The sequence below is a fragment of the Chelonia mydas genome, chromosome 3, assembly GCF_015237465.2.
Source record: "Chelonia mydas isolate rCheMyd1 chromosome 3, rCheMyd1.pri.v2, whole genome shotgun sequence".
NCBI classification, from domain to species: Eukaryota; Metazoa; Chordata; order Testudines; family Cheloniidae; genus Chelonia; species Chelonia mydas.
This window is the reverse complement of record NC_057851.1, coordinates 178,749,778-178,764,455: the sequence shown is the minus strand read 5'-3', so window position 1 is coordinate 178,764,455 and position 14,678 is coordinate 178,749,778. Positions and strand designations below refer to the sequence as shown.

The following is a 14,678-nucleotide window of genomic DNA, read 5'->3' as shown; positions in this document are numbered from 1 at the left end:
GATCAAAGCAAGGAAACTGGGTTAAAGTTGCCTTTACTCTTAACTATAAAACCGACATCCTATGCAGAAAGTTTTATAGTGAAGTGTCTGTAGCCTTACCACTAGGAGGTGCATTTTCAAAGTGATATGCAGGCATTTCACTAGGCAACTCTATGTAGCCTCAGTGGTTTAAATCCACACATTTTGCTATGAAAATTTGCCTTTAGGTGTCCACAGATAATGTCCAATCATGTGATGTGCCCACCATCTTCTGTACTGAGCAGCCTCAATTCTCATTGACTAGCATGGCAGCAGAGGGGGCTCAGCATCTTGCAGGATTGAGCCTTTAGTTCAGATTTGTCCAGGAGATTCTGGGGACATCAGCAAAGCAAAAAAACCACCCCAACTATTGGAAAATGCTATTTTCCAAAATATTTTGCTCAGTGACTTTCCTTTTCCTCCTTCTAGCTCTTGGTGCTGTTAAAGGGAGGATTCTCCCTTTGCTGAGATATTTTGAGGCCCTCATAAGCTCAAGTGCTGCAGTTAGACACCCTCTGTGTGCAGCCATGACTCTGGAAGCAATCAAATGTGCATTGTTTGAAAAACAGTTAAATCTAGTTATGCACTGGGTCACACAGCAAAGGTAAGTAGGCCTGTAGTGTACTTGGATTCATATGGGTATGTACCCTTCCCCTGTAAAAGTTGCATTCATGCTTTTTCTAAGTGATCAGGCCTTGCCTGTTAAAAAAGATCACTCTCCTTTTCTTGTGAATTAGAACCATGCAAACACAATATCACAAAATGGCAATCTCGCAGATACAGTTCTTCAATGCTATTTATTAAATTCACCGTGGCATAAACCAAGAAAAATGAAGAGCATGAAAAGCTATTTTTGCAGAATGCAACATTTCATTTAAGATATCAGCCTTTGTTAGATCACTGCAGACCAAAATTTTGTTTCAGGCCCCTTTTCTCCTATACTCTAGTAAAAAGTTATATGAAAATCAGATCGTGAGACTGTTTTTTGTTCTGGTACCATTTTTTAAAAATTAAAAACCTGCAGTTATTGGAAAAGCTAGAAGTTTTGTTTTTACTCTTATATGTGACTGTTTCTATAATAACAGCAGTATCTATACAGTATTTAATACAGTTACTTCAAGAGACAGACCTGAATTGGAAACTCAAAGCTATCTTCCACCCCCTGTATTTCATCTGTGGGGACTGAAGTATTCAAATTTGAATTTCCAGAACTAATAGCGCCTCTGCAATTTTGCTTTTGGATCAAATCCTAAACTGGAAGGAACCTGTTTTCCAGATCCATTTCAGATGCATTTTAAAAGAGTGGAAATCCCACAAGAACAGTTTGGGAGATTTCCACTGTTCAGCATGACATTAATCTAATTAGAATTCTGACATGGGGCATTTCTCTTTATGGCTTTTCCTACCTCATGCAGTAATCTTTCCAAAAGAGCCATTATAGCATATTATATCACTAGAATTATAGTAATTGCTAAATCAATAGGACACTGGAAATTATGTTGAAATGTCAAGCCAGGCCTCGTATGTGGAGGAGGACAGGAGGTCTACATCCTTTTGTCATAACTATAAGGTTAGTAAAGATGTCTCAGCCTGACGCACACTCTGAAGTGCTTTATTATGACTTTAGAATGGGACAGTACAAATATTAAAAAATTCCAAAATTACTTGAATTATAGGTAGAGCTGGTAGCGATACCAAAGTTAAGGGTGCCTAACACTTTCCATCATAAGCCCCCATTTTCAGTTGCTTGTACTTTGCAAAGCTTTACCTGTTCAGGCTGAAATTTTCCATGCCAGATGTCTTCCTCAGTCTGAATTTCTTCGCAAAGTTTAAACAAAACCATTTCTGAGAATGATATTAGAGAAAAGTAGGTTGTTTTGCCAATGTTAAAAAAAATTCTTTCTTTGAAGAGTTCTGTAGACTCCATGCATTGGAGTAGGAACTTGAAATTTGTTAGAGTAGCATTGGAGTCAGGGAGGTGTTTTTTCCTGCCTCTGAGGCAGTCCATCCAAATTTGGCCAAGTTATAAGCATCTGAAATCTCCAGACATTTTGTCTGCACTGAACTTGCTATAGCCTCACGCAGTTCCTTTATGCCAGCTGCACTGATTATCCTCTGAGGTTCTTATGTGTCTACCCCACGAATGCACTGAGTAGGTTCCCAACTCAACAGCAGCAGACTCTTTGCCTGACTTACCAGGTGTCACAAAGTGGGCAGAACACACATTTCCCTTCCCCATACACGTCCTTGCACCCCAACTGGAATCACACATATACAGGAGAGCTGCAAGGGCTGCAGTTGCCCGTTCCAACCACCAATGGCTAACATGGCACAGGCACTGATGAAGAGGCTGTCTGTTCCGTGCTCCTAGATCTCTGCCTGCTGTGGCGCAAGCACGTGGAAGGGGAGGGAGGAAACAACCCAACTCAAAAGCAGAGTTGGGGACAAGGGCAGAGGGACACAAGAGCTGAAGGGGAGCAGTCAGTCTGGTATTTTCACACACAATCCAGTTCCAGTGTAACTGATTCTGAAGTGCTCCAGAGTTATGAAAACACACAAATGACTGTCTGGTTTGTTTTATTACCTTGTTTTCTTCAGGCTGACGTTTTGTGAGGCAGCAGGGGATGTAATTTATGACTATGGGGAGGTGGAACCATTCAACAAGTCCAAGTGTTTGGCTTTGGCTCAGATTGCCTACAGTCAGTGTGGCGTGCACAAGAAAGCTGCTCTGTGCTTGTGTAAACAGGGCCAAATTTGTGGAGCAATGGATTATATACAGCAATTCAAACACCTCACTTTCGGTAAATAACGGCATTTATTATATTGTCTTTCATCATTTTTCTACCAAATGTTTATCTCAGGGTTAAAAATTAAATCTTATCATGGTAACATTTTGGACTAAATTTTTAAATTGTACATTTTAAATTCACAGTAAAAATCCAATTCTGTTCTCATTGAGTATAATGGAAGCAGTATTTGGCTCTTAAGATGCCACTGCATATGTAAATAATATAAATAACTAGATATGTTACCCTAAAAGCAACTAAAGTGACTAGTTCAGTTGGAAATAGGGAATTTCTTCAGAGAACCATGCTTCAGTAGCTCCCGATTGATCTGCCGTAGAGACTAGTGTGAGATTGGTAGAGGACTCCATAGCCTAAAGTTTCAAAATCTAAGAGGCTAGTTTGGCCCATCTGTAGTTTAATCATAGATTCATTAATCTGGTAACTAGAGGCTGCAGAGAAATTCTTTAAATATGATAATGGAAACTGAGGTAATTGCCTAATGAGTTCTTAGCATCATTTGCACCTGTGCAAAGTGGTTATAAAACCCTGGCAAATCATAATGGCACCATTTTACACTCGGTACATAAACTGCACTGAAGTGTAGAATCAGGCCCTCTGAGAATATGTCTATAAAGCAGATTCTGATAGTTAATCATTCCCAGCCTCTGTCTTGGCAAAGCCCTTGTCATAAATATAAAGGGAAGGGTAACCACCTTTCTGTATACAGTGCTATAAAATCCCTCCTGGCCAGAGGCAAAATCCTTTCACCCGTAAAGGGTTAAGAAGCTAAGGTAACCCTGCTGGCACCTGACCTAAAATGGCCAGTGAGGGGACAAGATTCTTTCAAATCTGGAGGGGGGGACAAAGGATTTGGGCTGTCTGTGTGATGATTTTGCTGGGAACAGATCAGGAATGCAAGCCTTACAATTCCTGTAAAGTTAGTAAGTAATCTAGCTAGAAAATGTGTTAGATTTTCTTTTGTTTAATGGCTTGTAAAATAAGCTGTGCTGGAGGGAATGTGTTTTCCTGTTTTTGTGTCTTTTTGTAACTTAAGGTTTTGCCTAGAGGGATTCTCTCTGTTTTGAATCTGATTACCCTGTAAGGTATTTACCATCCTGATTTTACAGAGGTGATTCTTTTACCTTTTCTTTAATTAAAATTCTTCTTTTAAGAACCTGATTGATTTTTCATTGTTCTTAAGATCCAAGGGTTTGGGTCTGTGTTCACCTGTACCAATTGGTGACGATTATTATCAAGCCTTCCCCAGGAAAGTGGGTGTAGGGCTTGGGGGGATATTTTGGGGGAAGATGTCTGCAAGTGGTCTCTTTTCCTGTTCTTTGTTTAAAACGCTTGGTGGTGGCAGCATACTGTTCGAGGACAAGGCAAAGTTTGTACCTTGGGGAAGTTTTTAACCTAAGCTGGTAAGAATAAGCTTAGGGGGTCTTTCATGCAGGTCCCCACATCTGTACCCGAGAATTCAGAGTGGGGAAGGAACCTTGACAGCCCTTCTCTCCAAACTTGACATAGAATGTCGTGAGTGAGTTCCTCTGTCTAGTTTGACATGAAAATGTCCTCAGGTTTTTATCTGATGGGCTAAAATCCTTAAAATATCCATCGTTTATTTCTTTTGACACCAGTACATTAGATTCTGTTGTCTCCAAAAGAATCATGTTTAAAAGCTGTCTGACTGCATATGGCATTGTCATTGCATAGCAGACCTGCAAGTTCAAGGTCTTTTAAAGCCTAACGAATATTGGCCAAACTAGGAGTGTTTTAATTCACGAACCCCTTTAATTTATTTTTGGATTTCTCTGCTAGTTATTATTCACATTTCTCATAAAGTATTTTATTTCTTGCGTTCTCTTGCCATCCTTTCCCAACTTTTTATGTATGTTTGTATATATGTTTAATTTATTTGTATATAAATATTTAATTTAATAATTTACGAACACACATTTTGTAGCATTTCAGTATCTTTTATAAATAGATAATGGTGTATATTTTTATAGCAACATCCCTGATGTCAGAGCCCCTGTGAGCAGGGGGGTCTGTTGCAGCTTGTATCTTTGGAGAAGAGAAAATAATTTAGCTGTAATAATTATTCTTTTAAGTTTTAGTTAGGTATAATAGATCAACCCACAACCACTACCCATCTGAGGCGAGGCTTCTTCATGCATTTAGGGATTAATAACAAGAATTTTTGTTATAAGCTGGGGACTCATCAGTTGGAAGTAACAGAGGAGGAGAAGGACCTTGGAGTATTGGTTGATCACAGGATGACTGTGAGCCGCCAATGTGATATGGCCGTGAAAAAAGCTAATGCGGTCTTGGGATGCATCAGGCGAGGTATTTCCAGTAAAGTAAGGAGGTGGTAGTACCATTATACAAGGCACTGGTGAGACCTAATCTGGAATACTGTGTGCAGTTCTGGTCTCCCATATTTAAGAACATAACAGTGACCACACTGGGTCAGACCAAAGGTCCATCTAGCCCAGTATCCTGTCTACTGACAGTAGCCAATGCCAGGTGCCCCAGAGGGGGTGAACCTAACAGGTAATGATCAAGTGACCTCTCTCCTGCCATCCACCTCCACCCTCTGATAAACAGAGGCTAGGGACACCATTCCTTACCTTTCCTGGCTAATAGCCATTAATGGACTTAACCTCCATGAATTTATCCAGTTCTCTTTTAAACCCTGTTATAGTCCTAGCTTTCACAACCTCCTCAGGCAAGGAGTTCCACAGGTTGACTGTTCGCTGAGTGAAGAAGAACTTCCTTTTATTTGTTTTAAACCTGCTACCCATTAATTTCATTTGGTGGCCCCTAGTTCTTATATTATGGGAACAAGTAAATAACTTTTCTTTATTCACTTTTTCCACACCACTCATGATTTTATATACCTCTATCATATCCCCCTTTAGTCTCCTCTTTTCCAAGCTGAAAAGTCCTAGTCTCTTTAATCTCTCCTCATACAGGACCTGTTCCAAACCCCTAATCATTTTAGTTGCCCTTTTCTGAACCTTTTCTAATGCCAGTATATCTTTTTTGAGATGAGGGGACCACATCTGTACGCAGTATTCAAGATGTGGGCATACCATGGATTTATATAAGGGCAATAAGATATTCTCCATCTTATTCTCTGTGCCTTTTAAAATTATTCTTAACATCCCATTTGCTTTTTTGACTGCCGCTGCACGCTGCGTGGACATCTTCAGAGAACTATCCACGATGACTCCAAGATCTTTCTCCTGATTAATTGTAGCTAAATTAACCCCCATCATATTGTATGTATAATTGGAGTTATTTTTTCCAATGTGCATTACTTTACATTTATCCACATTAAATTTCATTTGCCATTTTGTTGCCCAATCACTTAGATTTGTGAGATCTTTTTGAAGTTCTTCACAGTCTGTTTTGGTCTTAACTATCTTGAGCAGTTTAGTATCATCTGCAAACTTTGCCACCTCACTGTTTACCCCTTTCTCCAGATCATTTATGAATAAGTTGAATAGGATTGGTCCTAGGACTGACCCTTGGGGAACACCACTAGTTACCCCTCTCCATTCTGAAAATTTACCATTTATTCCTACCCTTTGTTCCCTGTCTTTTAACCAGTTCTAAGTCCATGAAAGGATCTTCCCTCTCATCCCATGACAACTTAATTTACATAAGAGCCTTTGGTGAGGGACCTTGTAAAGGCTTTCTGGAAATCTAAGTACACTATGTCCACTGGATCCCCCTTGTCCACATGTTTGTTGACCCCCTCAAAGAACTCTAATGGATTAGTAAGACATGATCTCCCTTTACAGAAACCATGTTGACTTTTGTGCAACAATTTATGTTCTTCTATGTGTCTGACAATTTTATTCTTTTCTATTGTTTCAACTAATTTGCCTGGTACTGACATTAGACTTACCGGTCTGTAATTGCCAGGATCACCTCTAGAGCCCTTCTTAAATATTGGTGTTACATTAGCTATCTTTCAGTCATTGGGTACAACAGCTGATTTAAAGGACAGGTTACAAACCATAGTTAATAGTTCTGCAATTTCACACTTGAGTTCTTTCGCAACTCTTGGGTGAATGCCATCTGGTCCCGGTGACTTGTTACTGTTAAATTTCTCAATTAATTCCAAAACCTCCTCTAGTGTAGGAGGATGAGTTCAAACTGGAACAGGTACAGAGAAGGGCTACTAGAATGATCCGAGGAATGGAAAACCTGTCTAATGAAAGGAGACTCAAAGAGCTTGGCTTGTTTAGCCTAACCAAAAGAAGGCTGAGGGGAGATATGATTGCTCTCTATAAATATATCAGAGGGATAAATACTAGGGAGGGAGAGGAATTATTTAAGCTCAGTACCAATGTTGACACAAGAACAAATGGATATAAACTGGCCATCAGGAAGTTTAGACTTGAAATTAGACAAAGTTTTCTAACCATTAGAGGAGTGAAGTTCTGGAAGAGCCTTCCAAGGGAAGCAGTGGGGGCAAAAGACATATCTGGCTTCAAGACTAAGCTTGATAAGTTTATGGAGGGGATGGTATGATGGAATAGCCTAATTTTGGCAATTAATTGATCTTTGACTATTAGCGGTAAATATGCCCAATGGCCTGTGATGGGATGGGATCTGAGTGACTACAGAGAATTCTTTCCTGGGTGTCTGGCTGATGAGTTTTGCCCACATGCTCAGGGTTTTTAGCTGATAGCCATATTTGGGGTTGGGAAGGAATTTTCCTCCAGGGCAGATTGGCAGAGGCCCTGGGGGTTTTTTGCCTTCCTCTGCAGTGTGGGGCACGGGTCACTTGCTGGAGGATTCTCTGCACCTTGAATTGAGGACTTCAGTAGCTCAGACATAGGTTAGGGGTTTATTACAGGAGTGGGTGGGTGAGATTCTGTGGCCTGCGTTGTGCAGGAGGTCAGACTAGACGATCATAATGGTCCCTTCTGACCTTAAAGTCTATGACTCTATGAGAATATATGCATCTGATGTTTCTAGATTATGTACATTTCCAATTTGGAAGCTCTGCGCTGGCGCCAATATTGAGCAGTTAAACTATAGAAAACCCCCTCACCACTCTCATGCTAGGAACATGGGTATTACTACAGCTCTGTATTTTAGATAACTACATTTTAGAAGTAAGTACTTTTCTCTTTTGTCAAACCATAATTGGATTAATTCTGCATCCAAATATATTGACTGAAGTCCTGATTCTGCAGGCACTTAGACACACAGAACGAGTAAAACTAGGCATGAGCCTAAATTTTAGCAGGATTAGGGCCTATATTTGGAAGTGAAGACACTTAATCAGTTATGATAGAAAGCACAGTTGAACACACAACTAGACAATCATGTCCAATACCCACTGGGGTGAAATCCTTGCCCCAGTGAAGTCAATAAGGGTTTTGCCAGGGGAGCCAGGATTTCGATCCATATGTTTCTGCTCTCATGCAATCACATTTCCTTATAGCTTTGTATTGAAAGCACATGGAGTTGCATGCCTATTTAGATGTACACTTGCTGTTTTTTACCTTTACAAAAAAGATGCATCTATGGATTATGCAGCACTTAATTTTATGCTTTTATTTCTAACTGATAGCTCAAAATATTTAAGTTTATACTCCAGATTCTCAGCCAGTGTAAATCAGCATAGCTCCACTGATTATAGATGAAACTATGTTGATTTACACCAGCTATGGATCTGGCCTAGAGACTTTTTCAAAAATCACTTTGCCCCTGTGTAATCCAGATATTATGTTTTTGAAAAATACATGGGACAGTCCTATAGTGTGACTTTCCAGTGTAGCTTTCACAAAAATTGTTTTTTGTCAACATGGCTGTATAGCGGAACATTCATCCTCTGTACATTGCAAATGGGTGGGAAAAACAAAGACGATGGAAGAAGTGAAGATATGTTCTGAAAGATCAAAGAATGCTGATTTGTGAATGCAAACTAATGAAAATGTTGATAGATTTTTAAATGTTGGTTGCACAAATTCAAATTGAAAGTTGTCAAAACCTCAAGATGATGCTAATCTTGTCAATAATTTTGCCAGCGTATTACATTAAAATAGGATTTCCTTCAGCATCAGGCATGCATGTATATTTGGTCCACCTCTTTTTTTTGTCTTGAACAAACCCATTTATTGTGACTAATACTGATAAAATCCTGTTCACTATTTATTTTTGAGTTGAGTATCATTCATGGATGTTGATAGGCAGTGGCATATTGTTCCATATTTATGTCCCTAAAGAGGGTGTAATATTGCAGAGCACTGATCCTGAAAATATGTTCTGTGGGCACATTCAGAAGAGATAGTGAATGCTGCAGGAAAGGTGAAGGAGTGGGTTATAGAAAGGGATGTGGTTCAGCAGAGATGATTTCTTTTGTAAGTTGTTCCATAGAATTAAAAAGTTAAGCTACTGGCCTAAAATAAATTGAGGCATCTATTTATTTTCTGTATTAGTGATTACATCATTTGAAAGTTAAAATTGGTTTTTCTTTGTATTGGAAGTGTGGATCGTTCAGCTTCAGAGTTATTACCTTGTAAACAAGATGCAGATGCACCCTCAAATTATCTTGTCCTGTTGATTAGTCTGATTATGTTAGCTGAAGAAGTAGGCAGCATAAAGACTACATCACATACTGGATGCCTAGATCCTGATTCTCAGCTGCACACAAGGGGTATACAACACAACTTGTGGGGGGGGAAAGGGGTGCAAAGGTGGCTTTATGGCACCTTTGTGCTCCCCCCATTCCTAAACTGGCTGTACTGGGCTGGTTCCCTGGAGTGAGTTAGAGCAGCCTATTCTAATATTGTTCTAATAGTGTTCTAATTTACACTAGCTGGCAATAGCCCCATGCTGCCATCATGGCAGTCAAGGATTGGTGAACTGCAGGGAAGACCTGGTCATGCCCCCTTTCCCCAGGTATGTCCCTTACACTGACAGTCATGAATGGGGATAGTGTATGAGGAGTTAGGCCAGTTCTACAGCAACAAAGCATGCATTGCACTGGGGTGATCCTCTTGCAGGTGGCTAGGTTGCTTTAGGACTGCTTTAGACAGTAGAGCAGCAAAATAGCAGCCCTAACACAGACAAGAATCTGGGGCACATTCTGTTCCTCAATAAAGAGCAAAATTATCTATTTAAACTCTCTTGGTTGTTCTTTTGAGCTTGTCCCAAGACCTTGAATAGAGAAATGTAAAAATCCCATCTGGTCAACTCTTCTTACTTCAGAACACATTATGTATTTGCTCAGATACCATACCATCAGCAGTTAATGTTTATAGTACCCGGGACTGGTCAGTGTGAATTCTCCAAAAAAATAGATACACAGATTAAGCAGAATCATAGATCCATCAAAATTAGGCTATTAGGCCTCACTGTAAATATTTTTTCTTTGTCCTGGAAATTTTATCATTGACTTTAATGAGGCCAGAATTTCACCCTCCGTGTTTACAACCTCAGATACTTGTCAACAGTATTCATATCCTGTCCGGTCATTTAGCCAAACTATGCATATTTAGGGCCCAGTCATGCAGGAAAGGCAGTAGATACTGAAGATGTTTAGCATGCTGCAGGATTGTGCTACTTGGTTCTTATTTTTTCTTCATGCCATTTCCTCCATCCACTCAGTCATTTTTCTTTAAATGATTTCTCTCCGTTATGTCAACCTGCATCTGCTGCTGTGGTGCCTATAACTGTTGCAGCATTCTAATATAGGTGCTGTCTCACCAGTGCTATATAGAGAGAGGGGCTGTCACTCCACTGTTCTGGGATGTGACACCTCTGTGTAAGCAAACTAAAATCACATTAGCTTCTCTCTGTGGCCATATAGCAATGCAAGTTCATATCACTTTTGCACTCAGCAATTCCCTAGGCCCCTTTTCAACAGTGCTGCTTTCCAAGTATCTCTCTCCCATTTAATATCTTTCTTCAGATTATTATTCCTCTGTTCTGTTAGGTTGCATTTTCCAGTCTGAATTTATTTCTTGCCCATATTTCTAACAACTTCAAGGTCTCTCTTATTATTTCTATCCTCTTTGATATTTGCAACACTTCCCTAGTTAGTATCATCTGTGAATTTAATTATTGTGCTGTTTATCTTTTCTTCCAGATAAATGAGACCAAATTCTGATCTCACATATACTAGTTTTACACTAACTTATTTGAACTTTCACCTGATTTACCGTGGTCAGTGAGATCAGAATTGGAGTTATCATGCTTCTGTGTTTGTGTGAACACCCACAACTGTATAATGACCTGGATGATTGTTTTCAGATGATTACTTATTCCTACTGAAAAACTGTCCTAGTATTGAGCTAATTCATTGTCTAACTCAAGAGTGGAATGAGAAACCAGCATTATTATCCATTGGGGCTACGATCCTCTCACTCATTGATACTGATCACAAAGAGCATGGTTTACAACTGTTAGAGGAAATAAACATGGGTGAGAAGAGTAAGTACAATAAGATGTAATTAACAGACATTTATAGTGAAGTTATGTAAATGTCACATTTCTCTATTTTCATTGCAGTATCTGGGAAGTTACAAAGCAATTCCATTGTAAATGGCAATAAAATGAATAAAAACAAAGTTATTGAGGTCACAATCATTTAATTGTGTTAACAAATTTAATTCAGCTAATTTAAAAACACATAGTTAATCTTTTCCCTTTCCATTGATACTTTCCAAAAAACAAACCCCAAATCCATAAATTATTGTGTCGTTGATGCTCCTATTATCCTTAATCTATACTGGAGGGTGATTAAAATAACTAAGCACCTTCTGTTTACAATGGGACCAATTCTGCAATCTCAGTATTCATGGTACTCCCTTTGAGATCAAAAAAGTTACTTTTGCTATCTGCTACAGCCTGCCTTGCTCAGTCCTGTGTTCAAATTAGCACTTTGGTAGCGTCTGCTGCAAATTCCTGTACTTTCTTCTAGAGTTAAGGACCTTTCTTGGCCATGTAATTTGGCAACTTGGCGCATTTGGTTTTTCCATTTGCAGTGATGATTACTCCCAAATGATGGCCTTTTCCTACTCCCACTGAAGTCAATAGCAAAACATCCATTAACTTTATATAAAAATAAAAGGCAGAATTGGGCTACACATTCTCCAGTTTTTCTGCTGGTCATGGGGGTTTCAGACATGATTTTGAGTGCTGTGGGAGGATGTGGCTTTTAATCTTTATAAATAAAGTAAACACTACTTTTCTATTGGATTTTTGATCAGTTATCTCTTTATTTGGTCCTTACCCTTAGAATTTATCCAACTGGAAAAAGAATTATTGATCTGTAGTCATATTATACCCTAAGATCGTGCCTCTTTTTGTTCTTTGTTTTAATATGAGCAAAGCAGAAACTGATTGAGGGCAAATACTGTGCCACTACATTGTATTTTTTTCTTCATCAGATGCGCTGGAACAAGTTATTTTAAATGATACGGTCTGTACCTTGGAAGGTTGGAAGAAGATCGCAGATACATGTGCAGAAAATAAGCATGAAAAATTGTCTCAAGAAATCCTCTCGATCCTTACCTCACAGGAAGGAGTGGTTCAGATTTCCCCATTTGATGATGATGCAAAGATAATGGAACATGTTTTCTTGTAGTTCTTCTATAAAGCAATTGAGGGAGCTCTAACAACATTCAACCTAAGCATCGTTATAGTTGTTTGTATGAATTATAGTAAACACTGATCACTCAGAAATAGAGCTGGTACTTCTTTTTGCCATCAAATGTAAATTAGTATCCCCTTTTAATACATGTGTGTCTTAACTGGGAAGGTATATTCAGTGTAGAACAAACTCGGCCTATTTAGTTAATGAATATTGTGAAAGTATGTTTATATATTTCCTTGTATTGAATAGTTCCAAGTTTTTCTTTTGTCCATCTTTATGCTTCAGTCTTTTTGCGGGGAGGGAGGGAATCATCATATGAGTCCCATTGCCAATGAAATGAATAAGATTTTGGGACCTCTGGAAGCAAGGAAGACAGTTGTTTCCTGGGGGGCCACATTCTGCCTTCAGAGATATGGGTGCAGTTCCTATTAACTCCAGTGGATGTTGCACATGCACATCTGACAATTGAATTACACCATCAGAGGCAATCATGAGAGTCTTACTTGGTTCATATTGCTGGCTAAGAGACAGGCATTACAGCCTTCGGAAAAGGAAGATATTCAAATACGGCCTTTACCAACAAATAAACTGGGTTTGCATTGGCAGAGATTTTCAGAGGTGTGGGCATGAGAGCTGGAAACATCAAATACCAATATAAACAGGAAGAATGCAGATCTGTTTTTATTTATCCTTCCATTTAGTTTAAACTGAATTAGCTCATAATCACTCAAACCACGGTTGTCCTTTACAACCAGTTTTTCTATGAGGTCCTCACTGTGACATGTTGGATCACAGAAACCCACTTGGAACTGCCATCTGATGTGCCAAGACTACCTCTGAGCCCATTTTCCTTGGCAGCTTGGGACTTCAGAACCCTGCCTGGTTGTGCCAGACATGCTTGCCTGCTACAACCACAGCCCCAGGTCTGAACCACATCCCACACAAGCTGCACGCTTAACTGAAAACAGCTTAAAAAGTGTGCCTGTCTCCAACACTCAGATGCCCAGCTCCCAATGGGGTCCAGACCCCAAATAAATCCGTTTTACCCTGTGTAAAGCTTATACAGGGTAAACTCATAAATTGTTTGCCCTCTATAACACTGATAGAGAGGTATGCACAACTGTTTGCCCCCTCCCCCCCGGTGTTAATACATATTCTGGGTTAATTAATAAGTAAAAAGTGGTTTTATTAAATACAAAAAGTAGGACTTAAGTGGTTCCAAGTAATGACAGACAGAACAAAGTGAATTACCAAGCAAAATAAAATAAAACACGCAAGTCCATGTCTAATACAGTAAGAAAGCGATTACAGATGAAATCTCACCCTCAGAGATGTTCTAGTAAGCTTTTTTTACAGACTAGTCTCCTTCTAGTCTGGGTCCAGCAATCATTCACACTCCTGTGGTTACTGTCCTTTGTTCCAGTTTCTTTCAGGTATCCGTTGGGGGTGGAGAGGCTACCTCTTGAGCCAGCTGAAAACAAAATGGAGGGGTCTCCCAGGGGCTTAAATAGACTTCCTCTTGTGGGTGGAGACCCCCTCCTGTCTCCTATGCAGAATCCAGCTCCAAGATGGAGTTTTGGAGTCACATGGGCAAGTCACATGTCCATGCTTGACTGAGATCCTTACCAGCCAGGCCACGTTCCCGGGAAAGCTCAGATGTGGATTGGCGTCTCCAAGTTCATTGTTAGCTTAAGTGTTTCTTGATTGGGCACTTACTGAGAAGCTGACCAACTGCTTTTCTCAGGAAGCTGACCAACTGCTTCAGTGAGGCTACTTAAAATTGAACTAGTACATAGCCCATATTCATAACTTTGAATACAAAAATTATACATGCATACAAATAGGATGAATATATCCAGTAGATCATAACCTTTGCAGCGATATGTTACATGGCATATCTAACATAAAATATATTCTAGTTATGTCATATTTCATAAGCATATTTCCTAAGCACCTTTAATAAGCATATTTCCATAAAACATTATGGGGTGCAACATCACACTCACTACTCATCAATACCAAATCTAAAATGGCATCACCTGTTGTTGGTTCAGCAAGTATTTGGTGAAGAAATCTGTCAGCTATCACATCCCGGAAAATCTGGGCCCTACTATTATTAGTAGCACTTGTCCTCCAATCTGTATGTGGGAAGTTAAAGTATCCTATAATCACACAATTCCCAGTAGAATTTATTTAATTAAAAATATTAAAGAGGTCTCTATCCATACCCAGATTGGATGCTGGGGGTC

General features: G+C 39.4%; 1 protein-coding gene across 9 annotated transcripts in view; it reads left to right on the top strand.

Moving 5' to 3' along the window:
* Positions 1 to 12,670, top strand: part of CLHC1 (clathrin heavy chain linker domain containing 1) — a 31,216-nt gene extending 18,546 nt beyond the window's left edge. For 7 of the 9 annotated variants that reach the window (XM_043543863.1, XM_043543864.1, XM_037895942.2 and 4 more), the window contains 4 exons: positions 448 to 622; positions 2,617 to 2,819; positions 11,085 to 11,264; positions 12,224 to 12,670. In XM_043543863.1, coding sequence (XP_043399798.1) covers positions 448 to 622; positions 2,617 to 2,819; positions 11,085 to 11,264; positions 12,224 to 12,420 — 755 coding nt within the window. In that variant the 3' untranslated portion in view covers positions 12,421 to 12,670. The remainder of the gene's footprint in view (positions 1 to 447; positions 623 to 2,616; positions 2,820 to 11,084; positions 11,265 to 12,223) is intronic. The other 2 variants (XM_037895945.2, XM_037895946.2) reach the window with 2 other exon arrangements.
* Positions 12,671 to 14,678: the final 2,008 nt, after the last annotated feature.